Source organism: Thunnus thynnus, chromosome 7 (assembly GCF_963924715.1).
Source record: "Thunnus thynnus chromosome 7, fThuThy2.1, whole genome shotgun sequence".
Classification (NCBI taxonomy): Eukaryota; Metazoa; Chordata; class Actinopteri; order Scombriformes; family Scombridae; genus Thunnus; species Thunnus thynnus.
The window spans coordinates 2218577-2244221 of record NC_089523.1 but is presented as its reverse complement, the minus strand read 5'-3'; the positions used below and the strand labels follow the sequence as shown (position 1 = coordinate 2244221).

Genomic DNA, 25645 nt, shown 5'->3' with positions numbered 1-25645 from the left:
CCTCATACTGTGACAGCTACTTTTTAAATTCAGTTAGGCCTCTCAGCTAAATATAGTTGCATTTGCCTCTCTTTGAGTTTATCCCTGTCAGACACAAGCTATTCAAACTCATTTTGTCCATGAGATCAGAGAAAAACATAGTTACTCAAACTTAAAAAGATCACATGCACCATGCTGCAGTCACAAGAGAGAATCAATAGAACCTAGTGTACATTTACTGACCACTTTAAAAGCTTTCCTTTTTCTCTGAGGGAGCTGTAATGTTACATTGCTAACACTGTACCTCTCTCACCTTTTGACATAATTCTGCACCTGCTTTAATGAGGCTCACTGAATCTGACATGCTCAATTTTAACCTAATGTAGTTCTAAATCTCATATACCTGAGGTCTATTTGTGGTGGTCTGGACAATTCAAGGAACCTTTACATTACTTCATGATTCTGCAACCGCAGTATAGCTTTTATAACACTGGTGGTGCTAATAAGGAGAGGAGTAAGCCAGCTGTGATGGAGATGTAATGGAGGTAGACAGTTAGTGAGACCTTAGACCTTATTAGTATTTGAAGTGATGCATTAGTGCTAGCTAAACCTGACAAAAAATCATAACCTGAGTGTGTTCAAAAGAAACATGCACATAGTAGAACACATCACTGCTATGTTAAGAGCCTTAGAGTCCATTAATTAATATATTTGGCCACATATTTTGGGGGCAGAAGACCTCCACAACAAGCTAATATGACCTCATGAAGTTTCTTTGGCTAATGTGTTAGCAAATAGTTGCCTATTTACTGTAGCAGACACAGAGCAACATTAGCATTCATTAGGAGGTGTTTTTGCATCCACCTGGTGAATGTAAGTCTAATATTCACTCTGTTTTAGCTCTGTCCAAGTCTCCATCAAGTCCTGAGGGAAAGAGCAGCTAAATGCTCCACTATGTTCATCAGGTAGTCGCTAACTGTCTGTCAGCTGTTTGCTGAGCAGGTAGAGTACAGCTGGTTTATCAGAGCTTTTAAAGATACCGTTATATTTCATTGTAAGAACATATAAATATTTGTTGGTTTTTTTTGTCTTAATCAATTGAATCACATATCAGTTTTCTTTCTTTTATTTCTTTTTCTCCAGCTTTGCTTAATGAGCTGACAGCTGATACATTTGTTATATTGTCATATATTCTACGAGTGAGGATAGCAGAGTTGACATTTATTTGTGTGAAAATTTCAAAGATTCTTCAACCAATGTTCATATGAACCTACTTTGAGAAGTAGAGGTGGATCCCAATGATGAGGATGAGGAGGAGGATGACAGGGATGAAGACAGCAAATGCTACTTGGGCCCCCTCCATTCTGAGGTTTGCTGTAGATGCTATTGGAGAAAGAAAGGGAACAGTCAGATATATTATTTACAGAAAAATAAAAATCTCTTCCATCAGTTTTTGTTTCTTCTACTAATTTCTAACCCATTAGATAATTTTAATGAGTTAATATTAATTAGCTAATTTAGCAAAATAAAATAAGATTTTCATAACTGAAGACAGCTTTACTTATTGTAGACACAGAAAGTATTATGGATCTGCTGTAAGGTGAGAAATTTTGCATTTTAGCCAGTGTTACGAAAACTAGGAGAGGCTAGTTAGTTAGTAAATTAGTTGTGACTGGCTCTTACTGTGGCTGTGATTGTGACTGTGTGGCCAGCTATGGCTGTGTCTGCATGGCTATGGCTGTGGCTGTAGCTGTGACGTAGCATTGGGCTTTGCTGTTGCAATTATGGCTGATTATAGTTGTGGCTGTTATAATTAAGAAGGCTGTGACACATTATCTCTTGATGGGTGTAACAATAACCACATACAGGGGTTGTGTGTGTGCAGTGAATTGACATGGTTGAGTTGGCTGAGTGTATTCCTGAACTCCCGTGGTGTATGGTAACATATTTATTGTGTCCTATTTGAGGGAAGTACCAAGAGTGTCTGCTACCTTACAAAACTTACTATTGTTGCTGTTGTTGTTGTTACTGTTGCCTAGTAGCCATGAATACAGCTGTAGTCATAGCAATAACAACATCCATAGTCACAATCACAGCTCAATCCATAACCACCAACTTCAACCATAGCTGTAGTCATAGCCACAGGTGACATTTCAGTGGCCAACCTACAAACAGGCACAACTGTAACATCTGTTGGAGCTCCGACTTCCTCCCAAAATATCAGAGGGAATGCAGAAAGTATTGTGAGGTAACACATAATTACTCACAAAACTCACAAAACAAGGTTATGAAGAAGTATTGTGAGAGAGCACAAAACTTACTGTGTGGAAACCCCGAAAACACCCACTTTGACCTTTCAGGGGCTCCGTAGAATATCATGATGTAAAGCAAAGTCCATAGATTTTTTTTATTGATTGTGTAAATCTACTTTTAAAATGCTTATGCAGACTCAAAGTGTCTAATTAAAACAAACCTCTTGGCAAAACTTACCATCTAATCTGTGCTCATCATTCTCTGCAGTGTGAGCTGAGGAGAATACAGCAGAAAGGACATGTTAAACAGGCAAGAGGGCTCAATAAAGTTAAAACCATCAAATTTTTAGACCCGATAAACCCATTTATGGCTCCATTAGTTTAAGTTATTCTGCCATCATAGCTGACCTGCTTGCAATGATGAAAATTCAACAAACTTCATTCCTTTCACTTGCTTGCCAATAACCAAAATGTGAAAGTAACTTCAATTCAAAGGAGTTAAAAGCGTCCTCACTAAACTGTGTGAAGAGTCAGTTCATTACTTTAGGGCTTCACAGCAGTTGGGCTGTGAAACCTCAGAGAAGTTTCTACTAAAAGGACATTACACACACACTCATCTTCACAGGGTCCCTGACAGGTATACAGTCTCTCAAGTCTGGCTGTTTATCTAATGTGTCCTTACAGCACCCTGTCTCCCTTAGGTGCTTTGATCAGGGCACATGCTCAAACTAAAGTCCACTCTTTTGTTATTTCAGCCTCTAGACTGGATCAACCCTCTTCAAAGTGTCCAGAGCCATTTTTTTTAAAACACTTTTCCTCTCCGGCTGTCCACTGTGACTGATGTGTTTTTCCTGCTTTTTTGAAATGTGCTCACTCTTCTGTGTTTAGTGTGTTTCTTGCTGTGTTAAATTGTCGTTCAAACTGTCAAAGTCTTCTGTTGGAGGCACTAAATATTAGAGTATGTGTAGTTTTAAAGGATGTAAGCACATGTAAGCGATGGCACTTTAGACACAGCATAAATGTTGGGATTTTTGGTGACTTGAATTGAAAAAAGAAATAAAAATGAAAACATAAAGCCAAAAAGTGAAAGAGCTTTCATTTGAAATCTTAAAGAAATATGTCCTGCTTTGTAAAGGTTTAAACTGAATAGTAACTGTTTCTCAGGTTTCTATGGTCCTAAAAACACAATATTTCACTAGATGGATCTTGATATAAGAATGTTTTTGTTTGTTTTTGTCACCTTTCCAAGGTCAGGAATAAACTGAACCTCAACTTTTAAGCCAACATTGATAAGAAGTCCTTAGGCTAGAGGTGCTCAGAAAAATGTAAAACTGAACATCTACACTTCCATGATAACTAGACAAACACCATCTGCTGATGAAGATTATCTGATATGATCGAGAGCTCTACAGCAGCTACTTAATGGACCTTGAGGTAACATACTGTAGTTTTGGCAATTGCTGTTTCATATTTCAAATATGACCTGAAACTCAATATTTCATTTAATACATGTATATATATATAAATACATGTATATATATATATATATATTCAAAATAAAATATCAGTACCATATGTCATAAGCATTTGACCAATTTATATTATATTTTTGTACAGAAAAAAAAAATTCATTTTTGGCAAATTCCATATACAATAAATGGCAAAATTTACACACTTTCTGATATTTAGCAATATTAAAACTGCAAAATTAGAAAGCACTGAAGACAAAAAGTAGTTGGAAGACTTCTAAGATTATTGATTGAAATTACTTGATTGAAAAATGCTGTTTTATATATGTGTTATGTATGTATTACTGAATTTGTCTTTATGATTGTGTTCATTGAAAAAAGTAATTGGTGAAGGTAGGGTAGGGTGAGGTGAGGTGCATAAATGCATAATCCAGGACATTTGAATTATTCCAAAACAAGAGCTGAGCAAGCAGCCAAAAGCTTTTATTTTGAAGCTTGTCCAGGTTTGACTAATGCTATGTAAATTTAATTTTTTCAGTACATGTTGAGGATAAAATATAAGGCTGGTAATATTCTATATTTCTTTTATTGTTGATAAATCCCATCAAAAGATCCGATCTATCTCTCAGTACTTTTCTATCTAGTCTTTGGCTCCTAGCTCTAACCCCACTGGTTCCTGATGAAGACATAAATCTTTAAAAACACCTCACAAATATACAATTTAATTGTAGTTAATTTAAGTATAAAGAACTTCCTGACACAGTTGGTCACTGAAGTTTTTTGCAAACATTACTCCAACAGGAGGAAATAGTGTCTTGTTGGGGACTATTTTCAGCAGTGGATTAATCCATATTTGTTGTTCTAGTGAGTATTTCTGGCAGTAGGACAGTGTGTGACATTGAGTCAAAATACACGACAATGTGTGTGTTCATGGTAATGAAGGAATTAGCCACCCAGTGCAGTGGTGTGGCTCCTTCATGTGTTTTTTTTTAACAGGTTTTGGACAACAATAGAGAACTCTACAGGACAGAGGAATAAAGACATATCAGGCTTTAGTTACACACACAATAGTTGTTAGTACATGAATTCATGTTGGTTTGGTCTCTTCAAAAATATAGAATATTCAAGTAAATATAACGCAATATTTAGCACGTGTTGCGTTATCAGTTAAGAAAGTATGGAAAGTGCCAGGAGGTACACTTGTGTTTATTCTAGGTCAGTGGTCACTGCAGCAGTTTATGCTTGCAGCTCTGAGAGCAGGGCCCTTTATGAAAAACTGAAATAAAATAAATGGTCTGTTGTAAAAAGTTGACACCAAGAAGTGCACTGCTGTGCATCGCCAGTCTTGAGTGCCACTGGCAGGGCAAAGGGACAGCTGAGGACAAAGACACAGCAGACCCTGACAAAGATATAAAATGTTCATTCTGAGTGCATCCAGCCAAGGCTCAACTACCAATCAGGCAATGTGGGTAGCTGCCCCAGGGCCCCAGAACACCAAGGGCCCTGAAAAATCCAAACTTACCATGTGTCAACTGGCATGTGCTAATTTAACTGAAAATGAGTTTGGGAATATGCACCACCAAAGCACATCTTCACAACATGATGTCTTTAAGGTGGGTCCTTCTTTACCACCTCACCTTGTGTTCTTGTCTTGAGGGAGTCCTTGTATCAAAATATGGTTGCAAGACCTTCCAAATTGTGTTAACATGTTGCATATTCATTTAATTCATATCGATGAATACAGAAAAACATATAAATGAACAAATAAAATGTTAAATAATACAATAAACCATTAAAACTCAATATTACAAATGTTAGGTTTTGGTTAATTTTAATTATAGCAATTTCTATTTAAAAATGCTGAAAGTGTATAGAATTATGCATAATTTACTGGTACATTTTTATTTATGGATTTGTTCATATTACCATGTAGCATTATTTAATGATTATTCATTTATATTTTTCCTTGCCTTAAATTAGATCATGTATCTTAAGCAACATATTTTTTGGGAAACCATTTATACATGTGTGTGTATGTGTGACTGAAGTTGACCTGATCATGTAGGGAAGACATCAGCCTGCAGTTACTCACCTTTGCAGACAGGTGGCAGGCCACTCCACTGGGATGGGTGTCCAGGGACACAGTGGAGAACAGGCTCACCCAGCAGCTGGTGGCCGGTCAGGCAGGAGTAGTGGAGGGTCTCCCCAGCCTGAAAGTGGAGCTTGTTGGAGCTGGGTATCCCATAGGTGGGGGTTCCTGGGTGACTGCAGGGCTCAAAGGTCTCAGCTGTGGGTAGACGAGAGAAAAAATTAAGACTGAAAACTTGCTGGTGTTGCTGGAGTCACATATAAATATATTCTCTTAATATTTCTTAACAAAAGTCTTTTTTTTCTGTCAGCGGGCCTTAGGATGGTCTTTCCATCCAACTTTAGTCCAGAGCAAGAGAACTCGACCGCTACTTTCCAGTTTGCCATGAAATTTGGTGTGGATATTCATGGTCTTCAGAGCTTCATTGCCCCTTAAGTATTATTCCTAATGTTCTTGGACAAATAACTACTTCAATGCATACACTACACGTTAAAAAATAGTCAGTCTAATGCTGTTGAAACAGTGGTTCTGTATACTGTAATCTAGATACAAGAACCTGTAATCTAGAATCTTCAAGAACCTAAAGTAAGTCAGATGAATTAAAATTGCACCAGGAATGAAAATATGACCGTGATTTTCCACATGGTGACACGTCTTTGTGAGCAGTTGCTCAGTACATGTCACCAGTCCTGAAGCTGAAGATAGTTACAGAAAGTACAGTTTTCTTTTTTTGACATAGTAATTGTCTTTTGCTCATGATCTCCACCTCATGCATAACAATGACCTGTCTTGTCTCCTCCAAGTAATTTCCGTTGTCCGATTAAATTAATTATTAGTCAGTACCATCATACAGTATGTCTCCACCTAGAAAGTAAGTGAGGCAGAATGTGAGACGTTCATGCAAATAAGGTTAATGCCTTCAAGGCTGTTTGAAAAGGAAATTATATTTTAACCAGACATTAGCTTGCTAGCTTTGTCAGAAACAAAGGAGTGGTGGGAGGTTGAGGCATTGAGGTCAGCTGGTGTTGGTGGTTATGAAGGTACATTAAAATCACAAAAAGACTGATAACTCTTCCATCCCAATTATTATTATTATTAAAAACTAATTACAGAAGCCCTCCTTGACAAGTCAGAAACATGTCTAATAAAATTATAAAAAACATATTTTATGCACAAATTCATGTCATGTATCTGTGTACAAATATGTTGAGTATGTGAAGTTCTGAGCTGATACTCATCATCTTTAAATTGACCATATATTGACAAAACACTGTTCATTCTTGTTGATTTGAAGCCTCTCTGTACCAGATTTAGGCCATCAGAGGAACCTGAAAACCCTAAACTCAAAACCAGGCTAATTACCTTCTTTTAGTGTCAGCAGCTCTTTCAGGAAGATAAACGGTATGATATATTACTACCAAAACCAGAATAAAAGTCTGAAGCCCCTCCAGTGGCCCCCGGAGGCTACAGTGTTGAAGCCAACCCAATTCAAAAGAGTTTAAAAGAATGAGGAAAATATTGATAGTATTTTTCTATTTTTAGAGCCTTAAAAGTTGTGTATTTTTATATATATATATATATATATGTGTGTGTGTGTGTGTGTGTGTGTGTGTGTGTGTGTGTGTGTGTGTATGTATGTATGTATGTATACACACATATACATATACATATACATATACACACACACACACACACACACACATATATATATGTATGTATGTATGTATGTATGTATGTATATATATATATATATATATATATATATATATATATAGGTGTACTGAAGCTGTTCTGGCAGCATATATATATATATATATATATATATATATATATATATATATATATATATATATATATGTATATATGTATGTATGTATGTATGTATATATATATATACACACAGACAGGTGACAAATTAAAGGAGAAACCAACATAAAGTGTCTTAGTAAGGTGTTGGGCCACCACATGCTGCCAGAACAGCTTCAGTACACCTTGGCATTGATCATTGATTCTACAGTCTCTGAAACTCAACTGGAGGGATGAACACCATTCTTCAAAAAGATATTCCCTCATTTGGTGTTTTGATGATGGTGGTGGAGAGCGCTGTCTAACACATCAGTCCAAAATCTCCCATAGCTGTTCGTTTGGGTTGAGATCTGGTGACTGTGAAGGCTATAGCGTATGATTCACATCATCTTCATACTCATCAAACCATTCAGTGACCCCTAATACCCTGTGAATTGGGGCATTGTCATCCTGGAAGAGACCACTCCCATCAGGATAGAAATGTTTCATCATAGGATAAAGGTGATCACTCAGAACAACTTTGTATTGATTTGCAGTGACTCTTCCCTCTAAGGGGACAAGTGGACCCAAACCATGCCAGCAAAATGCCCCCCACAGCATAACAGAGCCACCAGATCTCCTCACTGTAGGGGTCAAGCATTCAGACCTGTACTGGTTTTTCCTTTAATTTGTCACCTGTATATATGAGTATGTCAGTAATCTTTTTTGAGGTACTGTATTAGTAAAACACGTGCTGAGTACTTTATAACCCTGCTTTAACTTTAACCCCTGTACATACGCAGACATCTGGGCAGCTTCTGGTTCCACTTAGGGCCTGAGGATCCTCGGTTGTAGCAGGTCAGAAGGCTGTTCCCAGACAGAGTAAAGCCCTTGTTGCAAATGTACTGGATGGTTGAACCCGCATTGAAATGAGGACCTGAGAGCACCCGCCTGCTGTGCTCCACCTTCCCAGGGTCAGCACAAGACACCACTGGATGGACAGAGGAAGTAAGAAGGTTGATGAATCTTATATTAAGTATGAAAAAAAACTAGTTAAAGCATTATGAGGGTGGACACGACAGAACCAATCATTGAGACACTGTAATATAACAAAAAATTAAACTTTTGCAAAATGGCTATTAAAGCTCACAAGTCAAAAAGGTTGGGTTACTGCATAATGTGCAAAATGCGCATATTACAGAAGCAATCTGTGTAGACATGCTGTAAATTTCCATTATCAAATACATTGAAGATAACATTTCCAGAGAACATGAAGATTTGGATCTTATAACAGGAGCTGTGCCTAATTTTCTCCCATTTGAAGTCAGTACAGAGCATTAAAAGATTCATAATTCACTATCATCAGTTTCAGAGGTCTCTATTTGTAAAGAAAACATCAGAGGGTTCAGCTTTGTCTATCTAAGCCAGGTTACATGAGCCCGCAGAGAGGGGATTAAGGAATGAGTTGCATCTGTCCCGGCATCCAGTCAGTCCAGCTCTGAGCCCAGCAGGAGAGAGGCCAGCTAGGCCAGAAACACAGGGTGGAAGTCAGCCATGTTGGAGCCAAGGTCCCCGTCTGCTGCCAGTGGGGCTGGTCACTGGCACTGAGGCATCGCTGCTGCTTGTGTGTGTGTGTGTGTGTGTGTGTGTGTGTGTGTGTGTGTGTGTGTGTGTGTGTGTGTGTGTGTGTGTGTGTGAGTGAGTGTGAGTGTGTGTGTGTGTGTGTGGGTGTGTGCTCTTGTTGAATAGACTAATGAAAACCAGACTCACAGCTTTAGTGAACCTGCTTTACAAAGTCAGGTAGTTTGTCTTCACTCACTCTCTGAAGTGTCTGCTGTATGATTGAAATGTGGAGTTAGGGGGTCACATGTTACTTTTATGAAACCATCAAATTCTCCTTCTTGCCCTAAATTATTGTAATTATGGTTTGGGTTTTGCACATGGACATTTGGTGGAACTAAGAGATGAAACCAGAATTAAAACTGAATTCCAAATGTTTCTCCTGAATAGAAAGTTGCATTCATCAACACTGGCTGAACCTCTGAACAGGCTCCCTCAGCTATGCACTTCTAACTGTATTGAATATTTTTTTTGATATCTTCTATACACTGTATACATATACTATATATCTCCAGGATTCCTGAGTTATGAAGTCCTGGATTTCAGAACCAGGTGAGATTTTAAAATATCCAATGGAAATTAATGTTGTCATTAATTCAGATAGTTAATTTGAATTCTGGCAGAAGTCCAGACAGCAAGATGGTATGGGTGTTACAATTAGTGCAGGTTGCTAAGGAAACAAAACAATCATAGCTGTAAAAAATAACAGAGGAATTTAGCAACCATAAACTGTATGTTTGACTGAGATGAGCTGCAAAAGACCAGAACTGAAAACACTACAGAGCAGCTCCACCAAATTCAACCCAACAAAAATACACATTTACAGAGTATCAATAACCCAGATATTAATACACAGGTGCACTCAACAACCCCACAAAGTGACAAAACAAGCTCTGCATTTCACTCTGTGTGTACCAGTGGGGCAGAGAGAGAGAAGGACAAGTTATGAATGCAACAAGCTTTTGAAGCTACTATGCACTCCAACAGCTCTAACAGTGTAGTAGCCTACATATCACTGCCATTACACTATTAGAAAAAACCCACCTATTTCTGAACTCAAAAAAATTCCAACAATTTTGCTGTGCCACCTCTTGAACTAAACAGTTAGCCAACTGTGTTTTATATCCAGTTCTGCTGAAATTCATGCACAGAAATACCCTTTTTCTTTGTGACTTGGAATAATCTCTTAGAAGATTTATGCTGAAAAATATCTAAATGTACACATTTCATCTGTTATAGTCCTGCACTGTTCAAAGCAGAAATTGGAAAGTCACCTGCTGTCGATACTAATTAGAATAATACCTGTCAATCACACATCAGTGGAGACGTCCCCATTGTGCTGCACAATCTAAGTTTAAAGGACAGGTTCACAATGTTTCAAGTCTGTCCTAAAACAATAGTCAGGTGCCCAAATGAACACTGACACATGTTTTAATTGCTGTAATCATTCTTCCTGTTCAAACTGGCCATTAAGAGATCCTATCATAATGCACTTTCGAGTGATAGGGGCCAAAATCCACAGCCCTCCTGTGCAAAAATAAAAGTTATTATGATGCTTCAGCCATCCAAATTAGTCAAAATAAGGTCAATATCTTTCAAAATGACCAAATCCCCTCTTTTTATTACAGTCAATGTTCATATGGGGACCTGACTATTGTTTTAAGACAGACTTGAAATATTGTGAACCTATCCTTTAAAGCATGTACTTACGAGTAAGTTTTGTGACATCACAAAGCTGGAGACTACGGCCGTATTCAGACCAAATCAGGTGGTGCGGCCCAACGCTACAGGATTGAGCAGAGGTGTGTGGGGGTGTTTGTGCTCTAGAACGTAACTGCTGTGAACCAATCAGAAAATTACATTTTATTGATCTGATTCACCGACTTTCTCGTTACCACTGCTCCCTCTCTTCATTCACTCTCTAGCTCGTTCGACCACAGCTGCTCTCTCTCTCGCTTGCTGGTGCTCTTAGCTCTCTCTCTCTCTTTATTTTTCTCTTGTCTTTTTTCAAATGGGTTGGGAAGCCGACAGCAAGGTCTAACTTTACTTTTAACGTTATCAAACGAAAAGAAATGTCCTCCCCTCTTAGTAATATCTTTGATCTCCCTCATGGCAGGGTTTTACAGCTCTGATCAGTCTGATCTCTGGCTGTGATTGGCCACCACAGCCCTCAGCCACAGTGACGTCGGGATGCGTTTCTACAAAAGTTGACTCTGGATCAACTTTCTTGCCACAGGTCGGTGCTGCGCCGCCGCGGCCAAAACCCCTGCAGCCTAATCACACTAACCCCATTCAAATGTTGGCGTTTTCGCCGCACTGCCTGATTTGGTCTGAATATGGCCTAATTGGCATGTCCCAAAAGGCTTTAGAATATGCTTAGAATAAAATCAAAACTGTCCTGAAAACTGCAACTGTTTTTGGTTTAATGTGGATAAGTGGATAATAGAGTGGTGGCAGTGTGTCTCTACTCACCTCTCTCACAGCTTGGAAGGTCTCCACTCCAGGTGAGGTCCCATTGGCACATGAGCAGCTCGGCCCCGACCACTTGGTAACCTGGGTAACACTGGTAGGTCACCACCGTGCCCTGAACCAGCTCAGGGTGAGATGTGCTCTTCCAGCCATTAGAGATCTCTGGAAGCTCAGGGCAGGTGTCATTACGAGCTACTTCTGCAGGAGGGGGTAGAGAGGGAGGGGGGCATGATCAGAGAGAAACAGCAAGGGAAAGAAAAGGACAGAGAATGAGGATATGATTAAAGTAAGTAAGTAATTTTAATTATATATATATATATATATATATATATATATATATATATATATATATGTGTGTGTGTGTGTGTGTGTATATATATATATATATATGTATATATATAAATTACAAAAAGGCAAGTCTGAACAAATGGGTCTTTTTAAAGTGTCCACAGACCTCAAGTCCAAAGGAAGAGAGTTCCAAAGTTTAGGAGCCACAACCTCAGAAGTCTCCTTTAGTTTTAAGCCTCGATCAAGGAACAACCAGCAAACCTTGAACCCTAAAGACCTGCTGATGACATAAAGCTGCAGTAGATCTCTAATGTAGGCAGGTGTCCGACTATGGTGATCTATAGGTGATCACCAGAACTTTGAATTTGATTCTGAATTTGATGGGGAGCCAGTGAAGAGCAATCAGAATCTGTGTCACATGAGACCTTTTGGAGGACCTGATCAAGAGTTTAGCAGCAGCATTTTGGACCACTTGTAAATGATCCAGGGATGTTTTGCTGAGGCAGGTGAAAATGGAGTTACAGTAGCCAAGACGGGGCAATACAAAAGCATGAATTAACATTTCCATCTCTGCTTGAGACACAATGGGCCTGAGCTTTGCAATGTTTCTCAGCTGGAAAAAAACAAGAATGAGTCAGACAATTGACATGTTTGTCCAGAGCCACAGCCTAGTCCATAGTGACACCTAAATTTCTTATAGATGATTTAACCGACTAGGTAAGAGACCCAAGACCATCCCTAATCTTAGGGACAAGACTAGGAGGGGCAGAAATAAGGATTTCTGTGTTGTCTGCATTTAGCTATAAAAAATTATCTGCCATCCCGTTTTTTTGGGTTTAAGCAGTTATTTAAAACTGACAATTTAGCTAGGTTTTTAAGGTACACCACAATACAGAGTTTCAGATGAGAAGGCGAAAATTGCCAACAGAAACTACGAAACTCCTATCAGAGAGCTAGAGGGAGAACCACTGTAGAGCTGACCCAGAGATACCGACCCACTGCTCAGGTCTATCAACCAAGATACGGTGGTCCACAGTATCAAAAGCTACACTAAGACGCAACAACACCAGCACCAAACATTCCCCTGAATCACCATGCATCAAGATATCATACAAGACTCTGAGAAGAGCTGTTTCTGTTGAGTGCAACCGGTGGAAGCCAGACTGAAACTTATCAAAGACATTATGCTCATCTATTGCAGTTCTGAGCTGCTTGGCAACCACTTTTTCTATATTTTTGGCTACAAAAGGCAACTTGGAGATGGGTCTGTAATTTTGGGGTAGGGAAGGATCAAGAGTTAGATTTTTTTAAGAAGCAGTTGAATAATAGCTTGTTTGAATTGAGATAGCAGATAGTTGTTGATTATGGAGAGCACAGGGGGACCAACAGAGCTGATGACATTTTTAAAAAGAGATGTTGGTAAAATGTCAAGGGGACAAGAGAAAGTTTTCATACAGTTGACCAGATCTTGGTGTGTTATTGGAGAAAAACTCTGCAGGATTGTAGGCCGAGAGGAGTACGAGATAGGGGGGAAGGTGAGGGGAAAATGTTCAATCTTTTGTCATTAATCTTGCTAGTACCCAGTATTTGTATTTGTATCTATATTTGTTGAGGCAGCAAAATTATTTATATTTGTATTTGTATTTGTATTTGAATAAAAGTGGAAATAGGTGTAAAAATCCAGTTTTTGTATTTATTACGCTTTTAATTTTAGGATATTAAAGTTTTAAATGTTAAGTGTTTATGAATAAACTATCTTACGAAAGAGATCCCCACACCAGGTCTCCAACTCGAGTCTCCCAGATCATAGATGACTGCACTGACTACCGAGGTAAAACCAAATGCATCGCAAATGATCAGACAGACCTCTACTTATTTATACACCCATAATACAGAGACAGCACAGTGTGTAACGTGTAGTGTCAACGTGGATGAGTGTTTTAAATCTCATCTCTAAACCTCTTTATTGTCAAAGGCATTTCATAAAGGCTTTCTTGACTTGATATATTCTTACTCTTCAACAATTTTGCCTGTGTTTGTTTTCTTTTTTGTAACGTGAAGCACATTGTAACCCTGCTTTTGAGTTAGTTTTAATTACTTTCTTATCAAATCAAATCAAATAAGAAGAAAAATTAGGGCTGCCCCCTGATAGTCATTTGACTATCAGAGCTGCCCACTGATAGTCAAATGTTAGTTGATGACAAGAGTCTTACTCGACCAAGTGTTCATTGGTCAGTTGTAGGGAAAATAAACTCCATTTGGGAGCTGCGCCTTGTCAAAATTGGGTCAAAACCTACTGGCCGGACCATGTATGAAATCCTTGAGGGCTTTTAATTTGAAACAATGGACACAGGAAGTGGCAACATTAAGTCACTCAGTCAGTCAGGGACAAACTTTCGCATTTACACGGCTGGTCCTTGCAGTAATTAGATAGTTTGGGATCATCTCAAGAGGGTAAAGACATCCCCAAGAAGGTGACATGCAAACTCTGCAGGTAAACATTTGCCGATCATTCACTGACCTCAAACATGACTAATCATCTGATGCACGTAACGTTAGCCTAACATAAGCCACTTAGTATGGCTGCTCTAATGTTAGATAGCCTAGATAAATAATATACTGTATATTGTCATTAAATGTGCGACGATTAGTCGACTACTGGCTTGAACTAATGACTATTAGTTGACTAAGAAAATCTTCAGTCGGGTGCATCCCTAAAGTATATTCACACCAGTGTGATATCTACTGTATGTGTATGTGACTATGGATGTTTGGGTGAGAATTTTGGACACTGTCAGGATTTTAAAGCAGGCAGGCCCTGGTTAACAAATATCTAAATTGGTTGGTGGTCATTGGTTGACGTGTCCACAGTGAGATCTACTGTAGGATTAGGGACCAAATATTTCACCGTGTGTCTCTCACAAGTGTCAGATTTGCACAATGTAAAGGGGACTTAATGAGTGTAACTGTCAAATGCTATAATAATGACATTAAATGTTCTTTGGGTACTTTTCCCAATTGACATCTGCCTGGACAAAGATCATGAAATGTTCCATTAAGGTTTTTGCTTGCATAAAACCAATGATGCCTTCAGAGCATTATTTTTCCAGCACTTTAAATCAGCTATCCTGTGGGGAAACTGTAACCTGCCAGGTCTTTTGGCTTTGGTATACTCATTCTATACAGGCATAGAGCAGCAGGTTCAGGCCGTCTGCTTAGGAGACTAATTTTGGACAAAGACACTAAAGTAATTGCACTTGGGCCGTAGACAAGCAAACTTCTTCGACACCTGCGTTTACATTTCACCAATGAGATTCATGAAGAGACTGTAATAAAAGCTTTCCCTCCCTTTGTTCCTCTTTGTTGATCATCTGTATTCTCTAGCCTTTCCTTCTCTCTGAATTCATTAGGTCTTATCAGATATAGTGTGCTGGCTGTGGCGTGGTGCTGCACTGATGGAAAGGCCCTGTCAACATCAGGAACAGCCTTTTATTGTTTCCATTTTAGGTCTCATACCTACAAAAACAAATTCCCTCTTCCTCTTTTTCATTTGCCTACCTTCTCCCATCTCCCATGCTGCTTTCCTACTTTTTTCCTTCCCATCAGTCCATGCATCTCTCCTCCTTCTTCATAGCTGGAATTTACCTGAATTTTGCTAGACTCTTATTAACTTATTTGCACATTTTGGGCTGCTGACACGTCACAACAATATTAGACCTACATTAGTTCATAGTTTAATGTTTTAGGAAATAGTAATATTTGCTTTTTTTGGAGAGCAAGATGAGAGAATCAATCAATATCAATCTATGCGTATAGTATGGCGTCAGGATGTGGTTAGCCTAGCTTAGCATCTTCCAAAATGAAAAAAAATAATTGGTGAAAATTAGTGAGCTTTAGAGGTGTTGGTAGACATATTTTTTCTATTTTGGGCAGAGCCAAGCTATCTGTTCCCCCCTGCTTCTTTAAGTTAAACTAAGCTAATCATGCACATCCTGACTCCAGCCCTGCACTTCACACACAGATTGAGATTGATATACATCTTCTTATCTCACTCTGGGAAAGAAAGTGAATATGCATACTTTCCAAAATTTCTATAATGATCACACATCAGCATTCAGTGGTGCCCGCTCTTCATTATCCTTTATGATGATTTGCATTATCTGATGTGTCATTAAATGTTTGTGTTAAGAATAGCCTACACTACTACTCTACACCCATTGGTCTCATTCCTAAAATATGATCAAAATGGTTTTTATGTGTAAAACATTATTAAAGGCACATTTATGCACATCTGTGCATTCATCAAACTTTGAGTATCTCTGATTTCTCTTTGTGACTTAGGTGTAAAAATGTGTGTAAACTCCACAGTTAATCTTTTACTTTGAGTCCATAATGACACCTGGCAATGGCTGATCAATACTCTTTAACTTTCATTTACTCTGTATTAGAAACCATTTAAAGCTGCAAAGTATCAAATGATCTACACTCAGATGGAAGTTAAAAGCTCAGGTAGACTTTTGGTGCTGTCAGTTGCATTGTTCATTTCTTATTTTTCACTTAATCTAATACTAAACTGCTCTACTTAAAATAAATGTTGATGTTCATTATGACTAGATAATGTGTTACTGAGGAAATGACATCATATTATTTTGGATGAAATAATGCTCTGTGAACCTTTATAAGTATTTTGGATTCATCAACATATACACATAACCAAAATGGAAATGTAAAAATGTTCAATATAAGCACGACTATTGATCTCCAGCAGTGGCTATTAAATATTTTTTATCGGTCCAAACTGTATTGGTGTCAGCCTTCAAATATCAAATAATAAGAGCTCCCTGATAAGCAAGTGTTGATCTTAATGGGGTTGAATAAACATTTTACCAAAAAAGTGGATGATGAAGCCATTGCCATAGCCGTAGACATTGGTGGCAGGGTCAGACTGGAACTGGATGGTGACGTCTGCAGAGGAGGTGTAGAGCTTGAAGCGGGACTTTGATCCTCCATACTGACCCAGCACTTTGGCTGTAAGGTCATCGCCATCATAGAAGGTCAACAGATCATTCTTCCCAATGTTTAACCTGAAACAGGAAAAATACACAGAATTAAGTCAACAAATCATACCTACAAAGAAAATAGGTTATTTGTCTTCTAAAACAACCTTCAGGCAGCTTCAAAAATAACTTTTTTTCTGACCTTACTGCTGTACAGTGAAGGTTTGGTTAAGTTTAGGAAACTAAATCTACTTGGTTGGTGAAAGATCTTGGTCATGGTTAAGGTTGGAAAAAATCACCTTCATGGTTAAAAGAAACCAACACTAACTGTTGGTCAAAGTCAAAGAATAAATAGAATAAATATCAGAACATCACTATTATCACTAATACAAATCCCATTACATAATGTCATTTCAGTGATGTAGCAGTCATTTTGAGGATCTGCTAATTGGAATCATCCACTATGGCCTGGGTTGTGGCTTTCAAAGAGACAATAACTAAAAAAAATACAAAACACATGGTGAACTTTCTGTGTGACAGAGCCAGAAATAACATGCTTGATACAAGAAGTATCTGCCAAACTGGACATCCTGGCTCAGTCAAATGTTCTCTTAAAGCAGCAACACTTAACTCATGATGTGTAAATTCAACACTAATAGTGAGTGACAAGAGGAGGAGAAAGTGGGTCTTGTCTTTCTTTGAGCCACCTCTTCATCCCAAATGCTAGCAACATTTGGTAATTAGCAAAAACACAATGAGTTTTGCAGGTACTGATGGTGCTGGATGACAAAGTTTCTACAATAAAGCATGAGGGGTGGATGAATGTCTGAATCTTTTTTAGCTACTCTATCTAAATTATGCTAACAGGGCAGGTGTCATAATCAAATAACATTAAACTTAGTGAAATATTGCAACAGTCCAACCCAGTGCGAGTCCCAGAGCTGGGGAGAGCAGCAAGTAAGCAAACTGTTGATCATAGCTGTCAATTAATGCCCATGGAGCAATAATTTCCAAAATGACCGCCAGCACTCTTACTAGAGGGCCTGAATTTAGAGATTGAGACTATAATGACATGTTGAAAAAAAGATTTTGTATTTCTAGAGATAAGTTGAGGCCTTTTGAATGGGAGTTGATTGGAGCCAGGGATTTTAAAGTACTTTTAGGTACTTCCACATTGACCCAAGCCATGGTAGTTGTTGCTTGATCCATCCTAATAAAACATTCTGGCATTTCCTTTCAGGCTTTTTTTAATGTGCATAAATCTGGTGGATATCTCTCTCCTCTCATTGTCCTCACCTTTAAACTATATCCTTGCAGTGAGTGATGTGGTCAGAACCCACAGGTCAAACATCACCTCTGTACTAACCCTGTACATGAATACATGAATCTTCTCATGAGAGCTGTCTGACTGAACATAACACTAATGGCACACCTCACAATGTGCCTCTTGCATTTTTAAAGTGACAGTAATTGGTCGAAGAGAGCCATGGCAACTCTGGGTCAAACCAAGGTTACATATTACCGAGAGAAACTATTACATCATTCATGAGGAGCAGTGTGGCTCATGTTGCCTTGCTCCTGTGGAGAACATTGTCAGGATAATAATGTGACTATCGACGAGGCCAGATCAAGTGCTTTGAGCTGCCCTAGACCAGATTATGTATATGTACAATATTTTAAGTTGAAGGAAAATTATTGTATTTGTCAACCAGGCTCTTATTCACATATTTTTGTCCTTTTTCACTAGTGATTGTGATAGAATTTTATCGTGGTGATGAAAAAAACTTCCACTTAACAGAAATCTCTTTGAATCAGACTGAAAGTAGCCTTGTGGAAATCCTTCAAACTATTGTGGTGAACAGGATGACATAGCAGACCCATTTACTGGTAAACTTTCTGGCTGACCGAAGGTCAACAAAGGAGGTAGAAATTCCTGAAGCTGTTGTGGCAAACTGTATAGATGTAACAGAGGTAAGCTTCAACTTGGGTCTCCATTTATGGTATGGTGGCTGTCGAAAGCAATTTTATTTTTGTAATTCCAAAACTGCAGATAAATGGTCAATATTTAGGAGAGCTCCAGAGGTGTCCTAACCTGTCAGGAGTTGCCAGGAGATGGCATTCAGGCAGAGATATTCTGCAAGAGAAGGGATGCTTTAGGAAAGCTTATTGACTTTAAGTGTACTGAAAAGATAACTTGGCCAAAAAATGGTGAATATTTGAGACCAATCTTGGCAACATGCAGCTTTGCAACAGTGATGATTCTGTCAGAGCCAACAATCTCAGCAGTCATAAATCAAATTTTGATCAAGCTTATGCACACTTTAAAGATAATAACTTGACTGAACACAAGCGAGTCCTCCCGGCTGCATAATGAAGGATATCGCAACTTAATAAAAACGGATAAAATATATGTCATAAGACACGTGAGTGGCTTTCTTTATAATCTGCTATGTGTGTGTGTATTTGTAAATATCACTTCATTATCTAATTTTCTCCTACTGCAGTAGTAGTTCTTCTTCTTACTGAAAGCCTATGTAGGAGGAAGTCCTACTCTGAGTGCTTTTCCTAGGTTGACCTTCAGTACGATTCCGAATAACTCTGAGAACTTTGATGAACAAGGCTCCTAAATACTTCCTCCACCACAGATAGTCTCCAACCTACAGCTGAGATAACACTAATGGTATTACCATGTTTGTTTCTATTCTTCTGCTCCTCCCAGAGCCTCAGAAGACATTATATAACTGTTTTTAAAGGCTGAGTATACCTTCTGTTATGAGTATCTTGATGCTTGAGATGGGTGAAGTGCACCTTTACAAAGAATTCTGTTCAGTGAGAGGCTCGCACTTGTTGATATTCTAGTCGTTATAATGGAGAAAACTTAAAGTGTAAAGATTAACATCCAGGCTGACAAATACCATAAATTCTGTTTAATATTTAGAGGACATTCTGAAACATCTGCGATAGTATTTTCCAGCTTATTTAGACTGACAAGGAACACAATAATCATAATGTTGACAGTGATTAGCATTGACATTTCCCTGTATGAGATGAGTGAAGCAACGTCATGCTGAATAAGCACACTCAATGTCACAGTTAAACTGTCAAAGGGCCTTGTATTTGTGCTGATTTGACCATAGCCTGTAGAGCTGAAACTCTTACAAACCTCAAAGCTGTTTAAAAACGTCACCTGGGGCTGAGCTATCTCTTTGTAGAGGGAAGATTTAGAGCATGGAAGAAATGGCTTAACCAGAATAAAGCAGTGACATGCTCTTTGCTGTCGCTAATTAATCACCAGCGGCTCCTGATAAAACTCATTAGCCAGCCTGAGATTGAGCTATTAATCACTATGGGAATGCTGGAAAATCAAAGGTTCAAGAGGCGTGGATTGAATTGACACATGGCAAAGCCTGAGAAAAGATGAAAGCTTTATTTTAGATTTTTTTTTCCTCATTGGAAAAACTGGAAGAAATAACAGAAATATGAGTGAGTTTGTGAACACATGGAAACTGGAGTGGGGCTTGTTTGTCTTTCCACAGGTTGAACCATTTGTCTTCTGTCAGCTACAGACGTATGAAGGCTTGCTTAGACACACACACACACACACACACACAAAACAATACATTACAGTATTTGCTCTCAGAGCCTGTCAGAGAAGAAAACGTGTCCTTATTTCAGTTCAAATCTCTAACTGACACACATCTGGTCCCACTTCAGGAGTAAAAGCTTTTAATCAAGTTCTTTAACTGGGTAAATCAGTCATGTCCTGCTGGATTTCAGGGAGCTGCAGAACTGTCCTCAGGTGGTCCCAGCAGGTGGGAAATAATTAAACATGCAACTACATTCTGGTGGGTGTGGAAATATACCCAACTGCATATTAGATGCTAATTGTATCACTGCTGGGATTATATTGTACATTCACACTGAAAAAAGACACAATCAAATGTTTTAAACAGCAGCATGAAGATTAAAATTATTTCTTATTTTTCAAAATTAACCATTTTTAAAATTTCATTCATTACTTCAGCCTGAAATCATGGGCATGTTAGCTGTTTTCTGTTTGGGTGCTAATGTGTGATGTCTTATATCTGTTAAACTGATGTCAAGAAAATGGGTTACAAATATGTTTTATTAAAGGCTCAGTAATTTCCAAAAACAGCTGGTTGCTGTAGTTTTTAACAAATGTTACTCAAACAGGAGGAAATAGTGCATTTGTTGGCATTTTTTTAATGGCAGATTAATCCACATTTGGTGAGTATTTCTGGCAGCAGGATGGTGTGTTTGGGATTGAGTCAAAATAAACTACAGCGTGTGTGTTCATGGTAATGAAGGAACATGTCATCCGGTGCAACAGTGTGACTCACTGATGTGTTTTTAATAGTTTTTGGATAACAATAGAGAGCTCTATTGCACAGAGGAATAAGATAAACCAGGCTTTGATACACTCACAATACTTGTTATTAGATCAATTCATTTTCCCTTAAAGGTTTGAAGGACAATTGAAGAAATGGGTTAATTTAAGAACCGTTATTTCTACAAAAATCTATATTCAGTGTAGATGTCACCCACACTTATCACCCACTCCTATGAACAGATTTGTTCTTAAGTGACACGTATGAGTGATTTATGAGAATTTGTGGCATTCACCAGTTTTCTTGTACTTAGAATTTTCTCCTAGGTAGAAAGAAAATTAATGGTCCAAACATGTCAAACAAGTCATGAACATCAGTCTGACTTTCTTCACAAAAAACACTAATATGACTTAAAATCATAATGTCTTACTGTGAATGAATTTCATTTTTAAATAAATTTCTTGGGCACTTTATGCCTTTATTATATAAGAACAGTAGAGACAGAGGGCATATGACATGCAAAAAAAAGGTCCACTGCCAGAATCAAACCGTGAACGTTGTGGTAATGTGGCATGTGTATTAACCTGTAGGCTAAAGGGTTTTCCAATGAGAATGAAATTATATTATTATACTAAAATTAATTCTGTTCACTAAATCATCATCATGGCTGCCAGTTTACTGAGGTTTTTAAGATGTGATGATTTTTATTGTCATATTTCAGCAGCTTCTACATCTCAGTAATAGTAATAAACTACAGCTCTCTGACAGTGTGACATCACCTACTGTAGGCTGTAATATTCTCTCCTCTAATATCTCTGTGACGGTCACATGATGCCTCATATTAGTCATGGAGAACTTTGCTTTAGAAAGATGTTTTTTAGCGTCTAACTTCATGTCAAACATTCCCTCTTTATTTCTGTCACAGTGCAGAGCTGCTCTGATAGATTCATATTTCCTAATTGTTTCAGCTCCTCTAATATGACTGCTGACACTGATAAATGTGTCTGCTGATTTCTGACTGCACCAACCTCACTTTCTTCTTTTGACTCTTTTGGGAACAATTTTGTGAAACTCGCTCACAAATGGAGTGGAACAGTTCGACATTTTAGGGACGTTGATAACGCTAATAATGAAGTCTCACAAACACACACCTCCTCATGAACAGGTGGCATTCATCATGAAACGAGAGATTTACTAAGTTTGTGCAGTTAAGAGAGTTTGATGAATCTGACTTGGAACACTCATACAAACAAACTGCAGAAGAAAGTAAGAGGGGTTTAGGATAAACATAGGAAAATGTTCTTGCACGACGCCCAATGTTTTTTTATGGATGTGACTAAGCAGCTTGCTAGCTATGAAGAAGGATGATTTCTCCATTCTTATTTCATCCAACAAAATCCCTGAAATGTGGGTAGTGATTCAGAGGCTGTTTTTCCACACACAATGCAGAGCTATAATAATGAAGCTATTCATACAGATCAAAAAAGAGAACAAAAATGTACAGTGAGACAACAGCATGAAAAACAAATTCAAATAATACATTCTTGGAAAAAACACTTTTGCTTGCTAATTGTGTGTTTTTTTTAAAATTTGACAGTGGTTGTATAATTCTACAGTTAAGTCATGTTTAATTGACCTGTATAGTTACAAAATGCACACTTACTGCTAGACTGCTAGACCATAGGTAAGTACCTTGTCTAACAACCTCAAGTGATGTCATTTCCCCTATTTTATTTAGTATTTTCTGCATCAAATAATCTAAATCAGTTCTCCCTCAAAGGACAATTTCCCCTCTTCTTCCTCTATTAACAACTCTAACTGAGACGAAATATCTTCACCTTAAACCTTCACTGCAATTTTGATCCTTTATGAATATATTCTCTGCAAATCATTACATTAGAAAATAACCTAAACAGCTTAAACTTAATATTTACCTTAAATCTACTCTTAAACTCATGTCATGTAAAATTAAAACCTGGAAAAATGGCCTCACCTTGATCAAGATTTTGTCCTACTGAGGGTCTACTGTCGGTCCTCACAAGTAGAGTTAAACAAGTTCCCCATCTTCTAAACTCTAGTGCTCCATGTTTATTTGATTGCTAACGGATAAAGCCTCTCACCTGTTCAGAGAGCGAGGCAGATTGAGAAATATTGTCAGCTGGCGTCAAATTTGTTGTGATTAAGCTAAACAAGGCTTTGTGCGGCTCTGCAGTGCATCTGTAGAGAAAAATCAATCACAGCCTCCATTCCCTGACACTAATTTGATTTAGTTCAATTTGAAAAAACAGGGCTGAGTTTGGCCTGGCCCCCGGGACCAGCTGCCATCAAATTTTACTACAGCTATTCACTTTATGATCTACTGTTTCCATTTCTCCAAAAGTTTGAAACAAAGCAAGAAAATGTTTGGATCCTGAGTGCCTGACTGACTTTCTTACTGGTTTTACTGGTAACACTTCAGTTCCACTCAAGACAAGTTAAGATGAAACATATCCTACTAAATGTTTAACAAATCCAACATATCTGCTGTTTACCAACTAGTAAGCTGCTACATACTCTACGTGTTGCGCAGCACAGATGTAAATAAGAGCTCTGTCATGTAAATATTAATCTTAATCTCAATTTCACACACCACCTGGGGCTTTGTGATCAACCTTAACTTCCAAATTGCATCATTAAAACTCTGTGCTCAACACACAGACATGAGATTGATCATCCGTCCTCTCATCTCACTCTCAGAAAGAAAGCATATAAGGGCTCCACAGTATTTCTGAGAGGTATTCCATCAAGACGGATAAAGGAAAAGCCTGACTTATTTTGATAAGCCTCGTTAATTTAAGTGAGAGTTCTGTTCCATTACTGTGGCCTATATGATTCCCGACTCAGTAACCATGGTAACTTATACAGCAGAACTAGCCTGCTCCATGGCGGGTTAATTGTCAAGCTTAATTTAGTGTGTGTGTGTGTGTCAAAGAATGTCCGATGGACAGAAACAGATTCCCAAAAGACGGTTTCAAGTGTCCTTTTGCGCTCGCATCACTTTTGTTCATGTTGGGAAACGTAAGATGAAGAACTGTGAGGGAGTTTTACAAAAATACCTATTTTAGTTAATCCTCATTTTATTCATGGTCACCTTTGTTTTGGAGTGAACCGTTTTATTTAAAAGCTTAGCATATATAATGTAAGAAATAAAAGTGTGCCAATGTCATTTTGTTCAAGCTGTGAAAACAAAAAGGAAATTAAATAGAGTCCAAACCATGACCTTCTGCTGTGTTTAAATGTACATAGTGGAAACTGCTTATAGTTACAGTGATCAGCTGCTTATAAGGATCAAAAAGCTCCAATAAAAAAATTTATACTGTTAAATTAATTTGCCAATAGTAATCAAGTAGTCTACTTGCAGTGTTCGTTTTGAGACTCTTCATACATGACAACATATGGAAAAACATTTGAAAACTATGGTAATTCTATTTTTTGTACTTTACTTTCATGATAAGCAGCTGCAGCACCATTATTGCCAACTTGAGACTGGTGCTGCGTGCACACTGAAATCATGACGGTAAAAAGAAAGTCATTGTCTCTCAATGACAAATGTAGTCTCTTTGAATGATCAATCTTACAAATAAATCTTAGAAATCTAAGGAAAGGATCACCACTATCTTTGTCTGTTCTGCTGCTGGGGAAAAGAAGGAACTGGCAAAAGTTGGTTCTCCTAAGTTGCCTGCACCATAATTTTAAACATATATCTGATATTATCTAGCATACTGATAATATAGCCACAGTCAATGATCTGAATGTTCATTTATTAACAAATAAAGATAAAACCATAGTTAGGGACAAACACTGCTCTTCACTTTCCCCACCTAGATTTATCCTGCTGGTCCGAGGTATTGACCCGTCAACCATCTGGTCACAAGCCTGATCTTCTAACCTTTTTGATTTGAGCCAGGGACGTTGCAGTTATGAGGCATGCGCTATAACAATTCGGCCATCATGGTGCTCCAAGTTGTAAGAAAATTGAACTGAAAATTGGAGAAACTGACTTCAACACCTGCTGCTATTATCAGCTGATAAAGGTTCGATGTCATAACTGCTGCCTCATATGTCGCCTTCTTTTCATTTAATCAGGGGCCTGTACTACAAAGCTTGTTCAGCAAACCCAGGATATCTTTTCATTAGCTGGCTTCACTGAGCCTGACACTGGCCATCCAGGTAACCAGTACTATGAAGCTAGCTATCAACCAGCTCACTCACTGCTGGGTTTTCCAGCTATGAGCATGTTCATGTGAAAGAGGCAGGGTTGTTATAAAATAAACTTTGTACAATTAAAATGCAGCTAAAATCATCATTG

The 25645-nt window shown here is 38.2% G+C and overlaps 1 protein-coding gene across 5 annotated transcripts in view; it reads right to left on the bottom strand.

Annotated features, from left to right (window-relative positions):
- The window catches only part of sez6b (seizure related 6 homolog b), a 276079-nt gene that overhangs the window by 520 nt on the left and 249914 nt on the right, over positions 1-25645 (bottom strand). For all 5 annotated transcript variants that reach the window (XM_067593808.1, XM_067593809.1, XM_067593810.1 and 2 more), the window contains 6 exons: positions 16839-17035; positions 11667-11861; positions 8374-8565; positions 5793-5987; positions 2470-2505; positions 1254-1362 (listed from right to left, as the gene is read on the bottom strand). In XM_067593808.1, the coding sequence (XP_067449909.1) occupies positions 1254-1362; positions 2470-2505; positions 5793-5987; positions 8374-8565; positions 11667-11861; positions 16839-17035 (924 nt within the window). The remainder of the gene's footprint in view (positions 1-1253; positions 1363-2469; positions 2506-5792; positions 5988-8373; positions 8566-11666; positions 11862-16838; positions 17036-25645) is intronic.